Genomic DNA, 14,872 nt, shown 5'->3' with positions numbered 1-14,872 from the left:
TACCTGCTGAGATACAGGTCATGTCTAGTGAAACCCATCCTGCTGATAGACTCCACCGATACCACTGAAATGTGACTCATGCCTTCTGTCATCAGTGCACCCTCAAGTCTCATGTTATTACGCTTGACGGCTGTATTAAGATGAGGCCGATCGTGACACTGAAACAGTTCCACGAAATGCATATTCGTGTTGCCAGTCTGAGTGACTATCTTTTCCAGGTCACCATCTATGTCATACTCCCCATCCCTATCAATACTATTACCAGCCCCACCCACAATCACTACCTGATCCTCTTTAGTAAAATCTCTACATAACACCCCTATGTTAACAGTCACCTGAGACAATCCTGCATTAGGCTTCACAATGCTGGCGACCTGGTACTCACTCCCCAACACTTCCTGCAACTGCTGGCCTACACCTCTACCATGAGAACTACCTAACAGCACAACCTTCTTCTTTCTCTTAGACTTTGCAGCTGTCCTAGCCACCGTAACTGCTGAGGTCTGCCGCATACTTCCTACGTCTATAGCTACTAGAGATTCCTCTCCACTAGACTCTGACAGTTGGTCATATCTATTGCAAACACCAATAGTAAAACTATCTGAAAATCTCCTTCTCCTAGCAGATCTCTTGCCAACAGCCAGCTCCCATTCTCCAACCCCCTTCTCCCTCTTCATCCTATCTAGCTCCTCCTGAAGGGCACAGATATTATGCTCCTGCTCCTCTATCAACTTACTCTTGCTACATAACCTGCAGTTCCAGAAGAGAATCTCACCAGAACGCCCGCTGGCTACCCCACTGCATTCCCCCCAGTGAAAATACTTCGAACAAGTCTCACAGTGCAATCCACTACTCACGAACCTACGGCAAAGCCCACACTTCTCACTCACGGTAAAATTTTATAGTTATCGAAACAAGAAAACTACTTTATCTAAGTTCTGCTACTACAATAAGAAGTTGTTAAAAAAACTGAATACTATAATCACAGACTTACTCTACAGGGGAAGTAACTACTATTATTAACAGTATTAATCAATAGCAAATGAGAATATAACAAAAGACTAACACAGAAGGTAACGAAACTGAAAACAGTTCCCAAAAATTTCTTCTGAAAGTATTTCACCAGAAAACACCAAGAACACCAGTTGAAGATTACTAAAGTTCCTAAACAAACCACTATACACAAACAATTAATTAGTACTTAACTTTCGATGCACCGCTAAAGCTGCAACTGGTCAGCACGGAATGTAAACACTCACAAATATCAGGTCACAATGCAAGAAAGGTGGAGGTGAATGAAGAAACCACTAATAAGTCACTTATATAGTAAATATTATCACAAAAACCATTAAAATATGTATCTGAAACCTAAAAATATATGAAAACTTAGAGAGTGATCTCACATGCAGTCACACGCTTATGACGTCACACCAAGAGTCAAGAAACCAAAGGACCAGCAAAGTTTAATGGCCCTACTGGAAACATATAACATAAAAGCTACCACAGATTCTCCTACAAGAGTTACACCAATAACAAGCTCAACAACTGAGCAGATATTAATAAACACAAATGTAAATCACAAATTCTGCACCAGATATCTTAATGCTGGCTTCAGTGATCACTATGCACAGTTTATTGTGCTTATACAGTATAGTAGGAGAAAACATGATTAAAATTGTAGATAATTTGGAGGTATACAGGGTGCAAAATTGTACAACACTGAGCTGACATGCCTGGCTGTGACAATGACTACAACCCAGTCGGGCATCTAATCCAACTTAGCTTGGAGATCAGATACCAGCAAGTCATTCAAAACTGCTCCCAATCTATGATGTGTGTTCAAAAAATATTGGGAATTTTGTTGCTTGGAAAGAATTATACTTATTCTTGTTCATAAATGTTACACCCTTAAAAATAGTCACCATTAGGTATCTCTCCGAGGGAAGGTTCCTCCAACAATCTTTTTTTAACTGAAACTTCCTGGCAGGTTAAAACTGTGTGCCAGACCAAGACTCGAACTCGGGACCTTTGCCTTTAGTGGGCAAGTGTTCTGCCATCTGAGCTACCCAAGCATGACTCATGCCCTATCCGCACAGCTTTACTTCTGCCAGTACCTTGTCTCCTTCCAAACTTTACAGAAGCTCTCCTTACCCATGAAAGGCAAAGGTCCTGAGTTCGAGTCTCTGTCTGGCACACAGTTTTAATCTGCCAGGAAGTTTCACATCAGCGCACACTCCGCTGCAGAGTGGAAATCTCATTCTGAATCTTTTTCATCTTAAAGGAGTTCTTCTCATTGATTTTGTCCATTATCATCATACTGTGAACATTGCCAACTTTGGGACCAAACAAAATGTTCAATCATTAGAAAACATGCGCATTTCCAATCTGGGATGTGATCGTGCTTCGTGACAATGCATGACAGCACACACCTGTCTGAACTCAACAGAAAAAAAAACAAGAAATGTTCTGGAACACACTAGAAAATCCACCCTGTAGCCCAGGCTTATTGCCCTGCAAATTTAATTTGTTTGAACCACTAGATTAAGCAATTGGAGGACACAGATTTGGCAATGATGGTGCTGCCAAAGTGTTCATGCATAACTGGCTGCTGACATAGCTATGTTCATTTTATGAAACTGGGTTCAAGAAACTTCCTATTCACTGGAAAAATGTATTTCCCATTTAGAAGACTATACAGAAATCAGTTCATCTGTATAAATTTTTCTGAAGCTTAAATAAACTTGCAAAATAATTCCAGTTTATATTTGATTTACCCTTGTATATACTTACGCCAGCACTTTTTCCGATCCTCTGAACACTTCTGTAACTTGCAACAAAATAACAAAGAGAATATAATGGGAAAAATATATACATTAACATTCATTTCCTGTAATGGATAATATTATCCTGTTTCATTTGCTGGGCTCCCATTGTTCAGTTGCAGAGGGAAGCTGACAGAAAAATGGAAAAGTATTGGGAATGTGAATGACAAAGTATCAGTGCCACAATCATTCTGGTATCATATACACACATCCCCATTCTTCTGTCAGCATCCCTCTGAAATTAAACAATGACCACAGCAAATGGCAAGGAATAATATTATCCATCACAGATATTGAACATTCATTTATAATTTTCTCCCACTCTATATTCTGTGTCTTTGATCCCATGTTTGAACCATGCCACTCCTTAAATTTTGAATAAAAATCATCAGCAATTGTGGCAAAAGCCTTCTGACATAAGAAGTCACCCTCATTCTGCCATTGGTCTTGTCAAAGACAGCAGAGGAGCAGACACGGATTCAAGACACTCTCTTGCCCTTGTGATGGGAAACTCTCTCCATAACATGGCAGAATCAGCAATGATCAACTGCATGGGATGCAGAAGGCAATGGAAACCACTTCATTAAAGACACATAATGTGTATCCACAGGACATGTGGCTTTTAACTGAAAAAGTGTCATCATGGTCGTTCCATCAACAAAAAGAGTCCAGGCTAGTCCCCCATTTGGATCTCCAGGATAGGACTTCCAAGAAGGAAATAACCATGAGAAAGAAACTGAATAACCAATGAAAGGATAATGTTCTATGAGTTGGGGCATGGAATGTCAGAAGTTGGAACATGATAGGGAAGCTAGAAAATCTGAAAAGGGAAATAAGGCTCAATCTAGATACAGTGAGTATCAGGGCAGAGAAATGGAAAGAAGACAAGGATTTCTGATCATACAAGTATAGGGTAATACCAACAGCAGCAGAAAATGGTACAGCAGGAGTAGGATTCCTTATGAACAGGGAGGTAAGACAGAGTGAGCTACTGTGAACAGTTCAGTGATAGCATTGTTCCATAAAGGGAGATGAAAATCTAATAGTTGTGGGGGATTGGAAAGCAGTTGTAGGTGAAGGAGTAGAGGAAATGTTTAGCATAGAATATGGGCTTGGTAGCAGGAATGAGGGAGGAGTAAGACTAACTGAGTTCTGCAATAAAGTTCAGATGGTATGGCAAGTGATCTGTTCAACAACCACAAGAGCAGGAGATATATTTTGAAAAGGCTGGGAGATACAGGAAGATTTCAGCTAGGTTACATCATGGTCACACTGAGATTCTGAAATCAGATACTGGACTTAAGGCATACCCAGAGTCAGCTATACACTGAGGTGACAAAAGTCATCAGATAGCGATATGCACAAATAGAGATGGCAGTAGTATTGCATACACAAGGTACAAAAGGTTAGTGCTTTGGCAGAGCTATTATCTGTACTCAGGTGACTAATTTGAAGGTTCTGTCTTGATTGTGGCCATACAATGGGAATTAACAGACTTTTAACGTGGAGCAGTAGCGGGAGCTAGATGCCTGGGACATTCCATTTTGGAAAGTGTTTAGAAAGTCAGTATCCCAAGAACCACAGTATCAAGAGAGTGCCAGGAATACCAAATTTCAGGCATTACCTCTCACCACAGACAATGCAGTGGCTGATGGCCTGCACTTAACAAAAAAGGGCAGCAGTGTTTGTGTAGAGTTGTCAGTGCTAACAGACAAGCAACACTCCATGAAATAGCCACAAAAGTCAATGCGGACTATACAACGAATGAACGTATCTGTTAGGAGAGTGAGGCAAAATTTGGTGTTAATGGGCTATGGCACCAGACGTCCAACACGAATGCCTTTGCTAATAGTATGACATCACCTGCAGTGCTTCTCCTGGGGTGATGACCAAATTGGTTGGACCCTATGTGACTGGAAAACTGGAAAATCATGGCATGTTCAGATGAGTCCTGATGGTTGGTAAGAATTGATGGTAGGGGTTGAGTATGGTACAGACTCTATGAAGCCATGGACCCAAGTTGTCAACAAGGCACCATGCTGGCTCCATAATGGTGTGGGCTGTGTTTGTATGGTAGGGACTGGGTCCTCTGGTCCAACTGAACTGATCGTTGATCAGAAATGGTTATGTTCAGCTACTTGAAGACCAATTGTAGCCGCTCATGGACTTCAGCTATGGATGATAATGTGCCACAGTTGTCTGCAACATTCGAGCGAATGATTTGGCCATTCAGACCACCCAGCATGAATCTCATTGAACATTTGTGGGACATAATCAAGAGGTCAGTTCAGTCACAAAATCCTGCACCTGCAACATGTTCACAATTATGGATGGCTATATAGACAGCATGGCTCAGTATTTCTGCAGAGGAATTCCAGTGTCTTGGTGAGCTCATGCCACATCAAGGTGCTGCAATACATTGAGCAAAAGGAGGTCCGACACAGTATTTGGAGATATCCCATGACTTTTGTCACCTCAATGGAGATTCATATCACAATTTGATAATTACAAAGAGTAGGGTGAAGTTTAAGAGACTAGTCAGAAAGATCATTCAGAAAGAAGTGGGATATGGAAATGCTAAGGAATGCTGAGATACACTTGAAGTTCACAGAGGCTACAGATACTGTAATGATGAACAGCTCAGCAGGCTGTTCAGTTAAAGAGTAACGGACATCTCCAAAAAAGGTAGTCACAAAAGTTGGAGAGAAAAACATAGGTATAAGGAAGGTAACTGTAAAGAAACCGTTGGGTAACAGATCATATACTTCAGCTGATCAACAAAAAAATGGAATTCAGGAATGCAAAAACAGAAGTCACATAAGAATTAAGTAAATAGGATGTGCAGGGAAGCTAAAGTGAAATGGCTGTATGGAAAATGTGAAGACACTGGAAAAGGAATGAATGTTGGAAGGACTGACTCAGCATATAGGAAAGTCAAAAAAACCTTCAGTGAAATTAAAAGCATGGACAGTAACTTTAAGAATGCTAAGGGAATTCCACTATTAAATGCAGATGAAAGAGAAGATAGGTGGAAAGAGGGCATTGAGGGCTCTATGATGGGGAGGACTTATCTTGTGATGTGTTAGAAGAAGAAACAGGAGTTTACAGGGAAGAGACAGGGGATCCAGTATTAGAATCAGAGTTTAGAAGAGCTTTTGAAGGCTTATAAACAAATAAAGTAGAAGGAGTAGATAACATCCCTTTGGAATTTTTAAAATCACTGGGTGAAGTTGCAACAAATTGATTATTCACATTGGTGTGTATAATGTATGGGACTGGCAATATACTCTCAGACTTTCAGAAAAACATAATGTATGGTGTGTATAATGTATGGGACTGGCAATATACTCTCAGACTTTCAGAAAAACATCACCCATACAACTCCCAAGATTGCACAAGCCAACAAGAGTGAGAATAGTCACACAGTCAGCTTGACAGCTCGTGTATCTAAGTTACTGACAAGCATAATATACAGAAGAGTGGAAAATAAAATTGAGAATATGTTAGATTACAATCAGGTCTGCTTCAGTAAAGGCAAAGGCCCCAGAGAGACAGTTCTGATGTTGCAGGTGACAGTGGAAGCAATGTTGAAGAAAAATCAAGACACATTCATAGGTTTTATCAACCTGGAGAGAGTGTTTGACAATGTAAATTGGTGCAGGATGTTCGAAATTCTGAGAAAAATAGGGGTGAACTATAGGGAAAGGCAAGTAATATATAACAAATAATGGAAAATCCAGGATAGAATGTAACAATATTATGAGAAGGAAAGCTGCTACTCACCATATGGCGGAGATGCTGAGTCACAGAGAGGCACAACAAAAAGATTTTCACACTTAAAGCTTTCGGCTAATGTCCTTTGTCAACAATAGACACACACACACACACACACACACACACACACACACACACACTTACACACACACACATGCAAATCACATACACAACTGCAGTCGCAGGCAACTGAAACCACATTCACATATATAATATGTATAAAAACCAAGAGGGAACAATAAGAGTGGAAGACCAAAAATGAAGTGCATGGGTAAAAAAGGGTGTAAGAAAGGTATGTAGTCGTTATCCCCGATGTTCAGTCTACACACGAAAGAAGCAATGACACAAATAAAAGAAAGGTTCCAGAGTGGGATCAAAACCCAAGGTGAAAGGATATTAAAAGTTTCACTGATGACACTGCTATCCTCATTGACAGTGAAGAAGAATTACAGGACCTGTTGAATTTGATAAGCGGTCTAATGAGTTCAGAATATGATTGAGAGTAAACTGAAGAAAGATGAAAGTAATGAGAAGTAATAGAAATTGGAACACTGAGAAACTTAACATCACAATTGGTGATCACAAAGCAGGTGAAGTTAAAGAATTCTGTTATCTAGGCAGCAAAATAATCCACAATGGACAGAGGAAGGAGAACATAAAAAGCAAACTGTCACTGGCAAAGAGAACATTCCTGTCCAACTAGTATCAAACATAGGTCTTAATATGAGGAAGAAATTTCTGAGATTGTATGTTTGGACCACAGTATTGCATATTAGTGAGACATGGACTGTGGTAAAACCGGAACAGAAGAGAATGGAAGCATTTGAGATGCGGTGCTACAGAAGAATGTTGAAAATTAAGTGGACCGATAAGATAAGGAATGAGGAGGTTTCCCAGAGAAACAGTGACGAAAGGAATATATGGAAAACACCGACAAGAAGAAGAGATACGGTGATAGGGAATGTGTTAAGACCTCAAGGAATAACTTCCATGGTGATAGAGAAAGTTGTAGATGGTAAAAAGTGTAGAGTAAAACTGAAATTCAGATACATCCAGCAAATAATTCAGCACATAGGTTGCAAGTGCTATTCTGAGATGAAAAGGTTGGCACAGGGACAGAATTCATAGTGGACCTCATCAAACTAATCAGAAGACTGATGACTCAAAACAGAAATATTCTGTGTTACTTTGTTGCTTGTCATGAATTTACAGTTACTTAAGAAGTGCATTTTGATTGTCTTTTATACATGTCCATTTAATTAATATGCTTATTAAATTTACTGTGTTTAATTACCTGACAGAAACATTATTTTGAGTTACTCATTTATTTTTTCCCCTGCTGTACATAATTCTGTCTGGTTCTTGTTTTATGATCATGGACAAAATCATCTCAACAATAGCTGCAAATTTTGTCATGGTGTATTCTGAGGACTGGTGGATGTAAAACCACATACAGCACAATTTAGATGACCAACTTCTCAAACAGATTAGATAATGGTACAAGCTTCAGCTGTCATTCTTGTGTTCCATTTCTGTAACCTGAAAATGTCATCCATTTTCTGTGTATTGATATTCATAAATGGATTGCATTAGTGAAAAATAAATATATATAAGAACAATATCTAACTCCAAGGAAATGGTTATTAAACAACATGTCAGAAACTCTAAAGATATAGCATATGATTATACACACTAATGTTTTCATGTTTTCATTCCAGTGAATGACAGTCAATACTCATCTCTAAGTATTTTTTGCTTGTTGTACAGCATATACAGTTATCATACAAATTAAATCTGATATTATCATGTTTCCTCTGTAACCTGAAGTTTTCTTTTATTTTCATTTTTACTTTATTGTGCATGTGCTATCTGTACACACTCTTAACAATTTTGTTCACTTACTCAAGCAAGAGTTGTGTTCTTTTGGCAATTAACTATATTGTTGCAGTCAACTGCAGAGAGGATGCTTTCTCCATAACTATATTACACAACACTCATTTATGTATTATCATAACTTTGATGGTCTGGTTCCCTTTCCTGATGAGCCTTTATGGAAATAGACTTGGGTCTAATAAATATTTTGCCAAAAAAACTATCCCTACCCTTTGTGTCCTGTTTGCCTGATATAATGAGAGCTACCTATTAGTTATTCCTCTCATTATGTTTATTATAGTTCAATCAGCAAACTTCTGTGTTCAACAGTACCAAATATACTTGAGATGTCTACAAATGTTGTTCTGTTGCAGTCACTCTATGCAGGTGTTGTTTTTCAGTGTGTTAACTTTTAAGTTAGCTGGTTGCTCACTTGTCATGAATCACTAGAAGTTCTTAAAAGTCAGATGGCTTTGGCTACTACTCATTTATTTTTGGCTGTGGCCAACATTACCTAGTTGACAGTACTGTGTGTGGTATCCATTTTGTCACCTGTATACTTTTTTGTACTTTATCGTATTTTGTGCCATTTCCTTTGTTTGTGATTAGTATAGTAATTGATAAATTCGGATCTTTATTAAACATGTCAATAAGTAATATGGTTTCAGTCTCTACCCAACTCCCATTAGGTCATCATCCCAGTCTTTTCTTACATCTTGGAGTCTAGCAAATAACTTTCTTAGCCTATCTGCCCTCCGTTTACCTAACTGTGTGACCCACTATCTTCCATTTAATCTTAATTACAGGAATAATTTCATCTTACACTCCAGTTTTTCCCTTGTATGTTTGTTTTCCACTTTCTTCTGGTAATGCTAATCATACCTCTCACTAATGTTTACTGGGTGGACATCAGTTTTTGAACGGTTTTTCACTGAAAATCTATATCTCATTGCCATACACCAAAAGTTGTAATGCACACTGACCCTTAATTTTCCATGTAAGGCACATAGGAGGCTTAGCTTTGCAAAATCTGTTTTGTTTATCAAAAGCACTCCAGGCCATTTTCACTTTTCTGATTCTTTTCTGATTCTTCTAAGCCAGACATTGACCTCAACTGTCCTACATACAAAAAAAACCTGGTACTTCAAGTAGAAAATGAGTGCAAGATCACTCAAAAACTGATGGAATTTTCTGAACTGTTAAAATGATTTATATCCAGTCCTTAAATCAATGGTAGGTAAAGGCTGCCCTTCATCATTTTCGTTTGTTGTTTCTGTACTGCAATTTTCAGTATTGTAATAATGACAATATTATGAAAACGATAGATTATTACTCACCATACAGAGGAGGCACTGAGTCACAGACAGGAACAACAAAAAGACTGCTATACATTTAAGCTCCCAGCCAAAAGACCTGCATCTAAAGTAGAAAACATACACACAAGCATAACTCATGCACACATGGGCATTGTCTCTGGCAACTGCACCAGATGGGAGAAGCAATCTATGGGTGGTGGGGCTCTAATCCTTTTCATAATATTGTCATTATTCCACCCTGTACTTTCCATTGTTGTAACATATCCACTAACTCAACATTTCAGTTTTAGATAATGACTGTCAGCTAGCAGAGTGGAGTGCATGGTCTCACTGCTCAGCAACATGTGGTCATGCATACCGACAGCGCACCAGAAGTATTATCCAGCCTCGGAAACCTGGAGGAGCACCTTGTGGAGCACGACTACAGAAGGAGAAGTGTGAGCTTCCAATATGCAAAGCTTGAAGTATGGTAGTACTGAGTGTTTATACAGTAACTGGCGATTTTTAAATCAAAGTATCATAAGCAGAAGAAAAAACACGAAAGTATGATACATGTGACATTCTGTCTAAGCCATATTAGGTTCACTGATGAATGAAGTACAGTAATGTAAGCCATTCCGTTCAAACTTTAATCCCATTATGAACTTAACTTAAAATTTAATTTCACAAGTCAGCATTAGAAGGCAGATCACAACCACGGTACAGAGGTGTTCATTACAATAATGTTCAGTGCAAAATAATACTTTGAAATGCATTCTTATTTCCCCAAATTTCTGCTGTATTCTTTTATCATTCTTGTGACAACAATTTCTGTAACTGTGTACAGCTGCATATTGTGTGATTTGAAGGAAATAAAAAGAAACAAGGAAAATGCAAATAGTGTATTTAAGAAAAAAACCATCAGGTGGCATGTATGTAATGAAAGTTGTGCTGAATATCATTGAATAATGTACTTTGTAGATGGATGCATTTTTAGTGTGTGCTGTATTATCCAGTATTCTGTGAATGGAGAAGGAATAGCAAATGTGATTCAATAAAACTTTTTTATTGGAAGATAAGACAGGGTTTCACCTAATGTTACATGGAAGTATGCATCCCTGACTAATCATGAGATGCAATTGTATACTAAATACAATGATTTTGATTTGTGTTAGACATGCAAAATCTGTTGAGGTATTACATATCTAAATGACAGCATATATTTGATAGAAATCTGAAAAGAAAATTTATGATATTTATTTATTCTCATCATCTTAGACTCTTATCTGTACCAGTAACAATATGTCTATACTACCTGCCTTGTATGCTTCAAGTATTTTCAGTAGGATTTCAAAATGAGAAAAAATGTCATTTTTGCACACCAACGGTACAAATATACATCTCTTGTAAAAACCAAGGAAAAAGATACATGAAGTATTTCATATATTGTTATATAATAGTTTTAAAGTATGTGCCTCTTGCAATATTCTGGGAATGGATATGAAAAGTTCATTGCAAATGGATTCAGGAACCAGTTTTATTTGAATTCCAAACAATTGTATGTATTTATTTCTGTCATCAAGTGGATACTTAGATTTCTGCAAGTCTCCAAGCATTAAACAAATAAGCACCCACTTTATGCAGAACACATAAAATGAAAAGAAGCCACAAATTACAATGTGAATTTTCAGCATCTTGCATCAAGTAATAATTTCTGTCCCTGTCACTTCTTAGTAGTCTGTCCCAGCAACAGTGATTTACATAAACCTTCCTGAAACAGACGAATACCATGAAAAGCATTTTTATATAGAAACACAAAGTGGAGACAGTACATCCTCTGTGCTCATGAAGTACATCAAGAGAAATACATGTGGGAGTAGTACAGTATTGTTCATCATTTCCATTTTTTATTTCATGATGTAAGCTTACAGTGCATTGCACTATCGAATTTGATTCTGATGTCATTCACACATCTTTATTACTAGTTCTACATGACTATGCATACTGTAGCTTTTATAATAAGCATTTGTTTTGAGATCTCCAAGGTTGGCTCTAAACACAAAAATGTTTTTCCATAACCCTCTAAATTGTGACTTTAGTGAAGATAAAACGGAGATAATTAGATGACAGGAAACATGCAGGAGCATCTTGGTTGCTCTTAGCTGAAGACTATTATGCATGTTTAGATGAAACTTTTATCCAGCAGTGGGTGTCAAATGGCTGGTCATGATAAAGTTTATGAATAGAGTCTACTGCATGCCTATGTAAAGCAGTGTAATATGATTCAAATAGCTCTTTTCTTTGTTGCATAAATCTCTTCAATCTGTTAGACTGTTCCACAAATTATTGTGAAACATGAGTTATGAGGGCCAGAAAATATGTTAAGTGTGCCATTCTGGCATGTACAAACTTCAAGTAATTGTGACAGCAAAACAAGCTGAACTGAACTTCAGTGAATTTTTTGTTACATGTTTGATCATATTTCAGTACTGGTCAGTGTACATCCTAAACATTTTTTCTAAATCCTGACATTCTAACATATTTATTTTTATTTGAGTGTATGTAATTGTCTTATGTAAATTAAATGTTTATTGTTAAAATATTCTAAGTATCTTTAGTTGTTCTTCAATAAAACATTCCCCTCAATTTTATACAGGTGGTAATGAAAACCACGTGATATACTGCTATGTATACAAATAAAATTAATTTCTCTCTTAGTGTGCAGTCTTGTTAAAATTAACTGGAAATGAATGGATACCTCTGTTAAATCACCGTTTACAGAAGTGATTGTAAACTGTATTAATAGTGCCGTGTGGTTTATCATCTACAACTATTGAAATGTTAGTACTGGACTACAGTAAATGTTAACTGTAAATATCCAAAGTTCTGAATTGCCTTTGAAAAGTAAAATCTGGCTTTCTACAAGTATCTATACAACAATCTTTTTTGTTTCTTGTTGCTAATTGTTAACTGTGAGTAAGTTAGGTGCAGTCACTGTTGTAAAGAGAATGTTCTGTTGTTATCACAACATAGGTCAACAACATACAGAAACATCAAGAATCTAACTTAAATACTCAAGTGGCAATTTCTAAACATCTGAATACAAGAATGTGCAGGAATCGTACTCAATGACTGCTCAAGAAAGATTGTTTATGGCATTGTCCACAGTTTTTACAGAATGTTAAAATACAGAGCTATCACATTTCAATAACAACACAAAAGACAGAAATGATAAATCATACTTATAGAATTTGGCACTGAAGTTATTTGAGATAACTACAGGCTGTGTATGGTATTCTTGAAATATTAATAACAGGTTGCATTTTCTGGAGCAGATTTTTAGGCATGCACTTTTCTCCCTGTTTTCTACCAAAGATCACTACAATTTTTCTAGGAACTCAAATTTTGTTTTTTAAGTATTTACCATCTAACTTGTTTTTCTAATAAAACTAGACATTTTGATACAGAAGAATTAGAGCTACACACCAGTAACACTGGCTTTTTGAAAGGTTTGCATTTTAAAACTTGAATCATCATGCTACAATATTTTTAAGTAGTAATATTTCATAAATTACAAAATTTAGAAAACAAGAGAAGATGTTGTTTACATAGTATTGAACTAAGGATTACAAATGAGGTAGGCCAATCGTAAAACCAACAAATATAATTTTTTAGTGCAAATGGTTTTCATGAGTCTCCAGTTATGGAGATTTTCTTAGAGACAATGTTTCTATACAAAATATTTATACTGTTATCATCAGACAAGGGTAATTATACATTGAAAAATAAATTTTAGAAAACTGCATCTTAACAAAGATTCTCATACTGTTTTGGTCTGACAGAACACTTCAGGTTCTTGTTAGAAGCGTTCATGCAATCCGTGCTGCACATGATTGCAAATGAAATCCAATGCACCTATCACACATGTGCGACTCTCCCTTTTTGCTGAGTTATTCTTCAAGCTCTGCAGTAACAAGTTCCACAGAATATTTCATCCTAGGCTATCATACTGCTCAAACACTGACAGTATTCGCATTAATGTGAGAGACATTCTCAGCAATGTGCCTGATCTCATTCTAAGTTATCTATTAGAGAATGTGATCCAAATTGGTATTGCATTTGTTACTATTGCTGTAGTATTTTCTTTCACTAAATAACCTAAGTCATGGCTGAATTCTGCATATTTAAAAATACTAGTTGCCTGGTAATATCATTTGCAGAGTTCTGTACAAGTGGTGTCCTGGTGCACTTTCTCCCAAACTCCTACTTAGGCAATAACGTATAACATAAGGCCTTTCCTTTCTAGACTTAGCTTGTACTTTATATCCATTATCACACTGCTTCTGGAATTGTTGGATAGTCTGATGCTTTCACTCAGTCTCCAGAGTACTGAAGCAATTGCAGATGTCTAGAGTAAAGCTATCAGACTTACAGTATCTCCTGGGTCTTTTCATTGATTTGATTGGAAATTAGTCTTCTTATCTAGCTCCAACATTTACGGAAACAACAGCTTACTATCATGTAACTCTTGATTCCTGGACCATTCCAGTTCTATGATTTTATATATATTATCTAACTGTGGTTAAATGTTCACCATCATAGTTTGCACATTTGCAATAAGAGGCATTACAAAACTGATCTAGGTGCAAATCAACACATGTAGAAAATCTAGTTTAGCTCCTGCTTTACTTCCTGGTAAGTTGAAAGCAAAGTCAATCGAAGCACTTGGGATACATGATGAGACCATCATCACATTCTGTAAATGATAATGTATGTACCTCTATAATTCTTGGCAAGCGATGGCAGAACACGCATAATATATGTACATCTGTTAGTCTTGGCAAGTGCGGCAGAACACACACATAAAAAAAGTTATAATTAGACAAGTTTTAGGAGCCTGTGGCTCCTTCTGCAGGCAGAAAGATAGAAGGAAAAGGACTGGAGAGATGTAGGAAAATGGGTAGATTTTGGAAAAGTCACCCAGAACCAAGGGTCAGTGGAGACTTACCCGAGATGGTGAAAGGAAAGACTTGTTATTGCGGACAGTATCAGGAAAGATTTGAAGAATAAGAGTAAGTCATAATCACAAGAACCAGTCACAACAGTAAA

At 37.2% G+C, this 14,872-nt stretch overlaps 1 protein-coding gene across 1 annotated transcript in view; it reads left to right on the top strand.

The window, feature by feature from the left end:
- Window positions 1-12,585, top strand: part of LOC126474409 (spondin-1) — a 646,454-nt gene extending 633,869 nt beyond the window's left edge. The window contains exon 18 of the mRNA XM_050101878.1: window positions 10,069-12,585. Within this exon, the coding sequence (XP_049957835.1) occupies window positions 10,069-10,247 (179 nt within the window). The 3' untranslated portion in view covers window positions 10,248-12,585. The remainder of the gene's footprint in view (window positions 1-10,068) is intronic.
- The last annotated feature ends 2,287 nt before the right edge of the window (window positions 12,586-14,872 follow it).

Source organism: Schistocerca serialis, chromosome 4 (genome assembly GCF_023864345.2).
Source record: "Schistocerca serialis cubense isolate TAMUIC-IGC-003099 chromosome 4, iqSchSeri2.2, whole genome shotgun sequence".
Classification (NCBI taxonomy): domain Eukaryota; kingdom Metazoa; phylum Arthropoda; class Insecta; order Orthoptera; family Acrididae; genus Schistocerca; species Schistocerca serialis.
The sequence above is the reverse complement of the archived record's forward strand: the minus strand, read 5'-3'. Positions and strand labels throughout refer to the sequence as shown.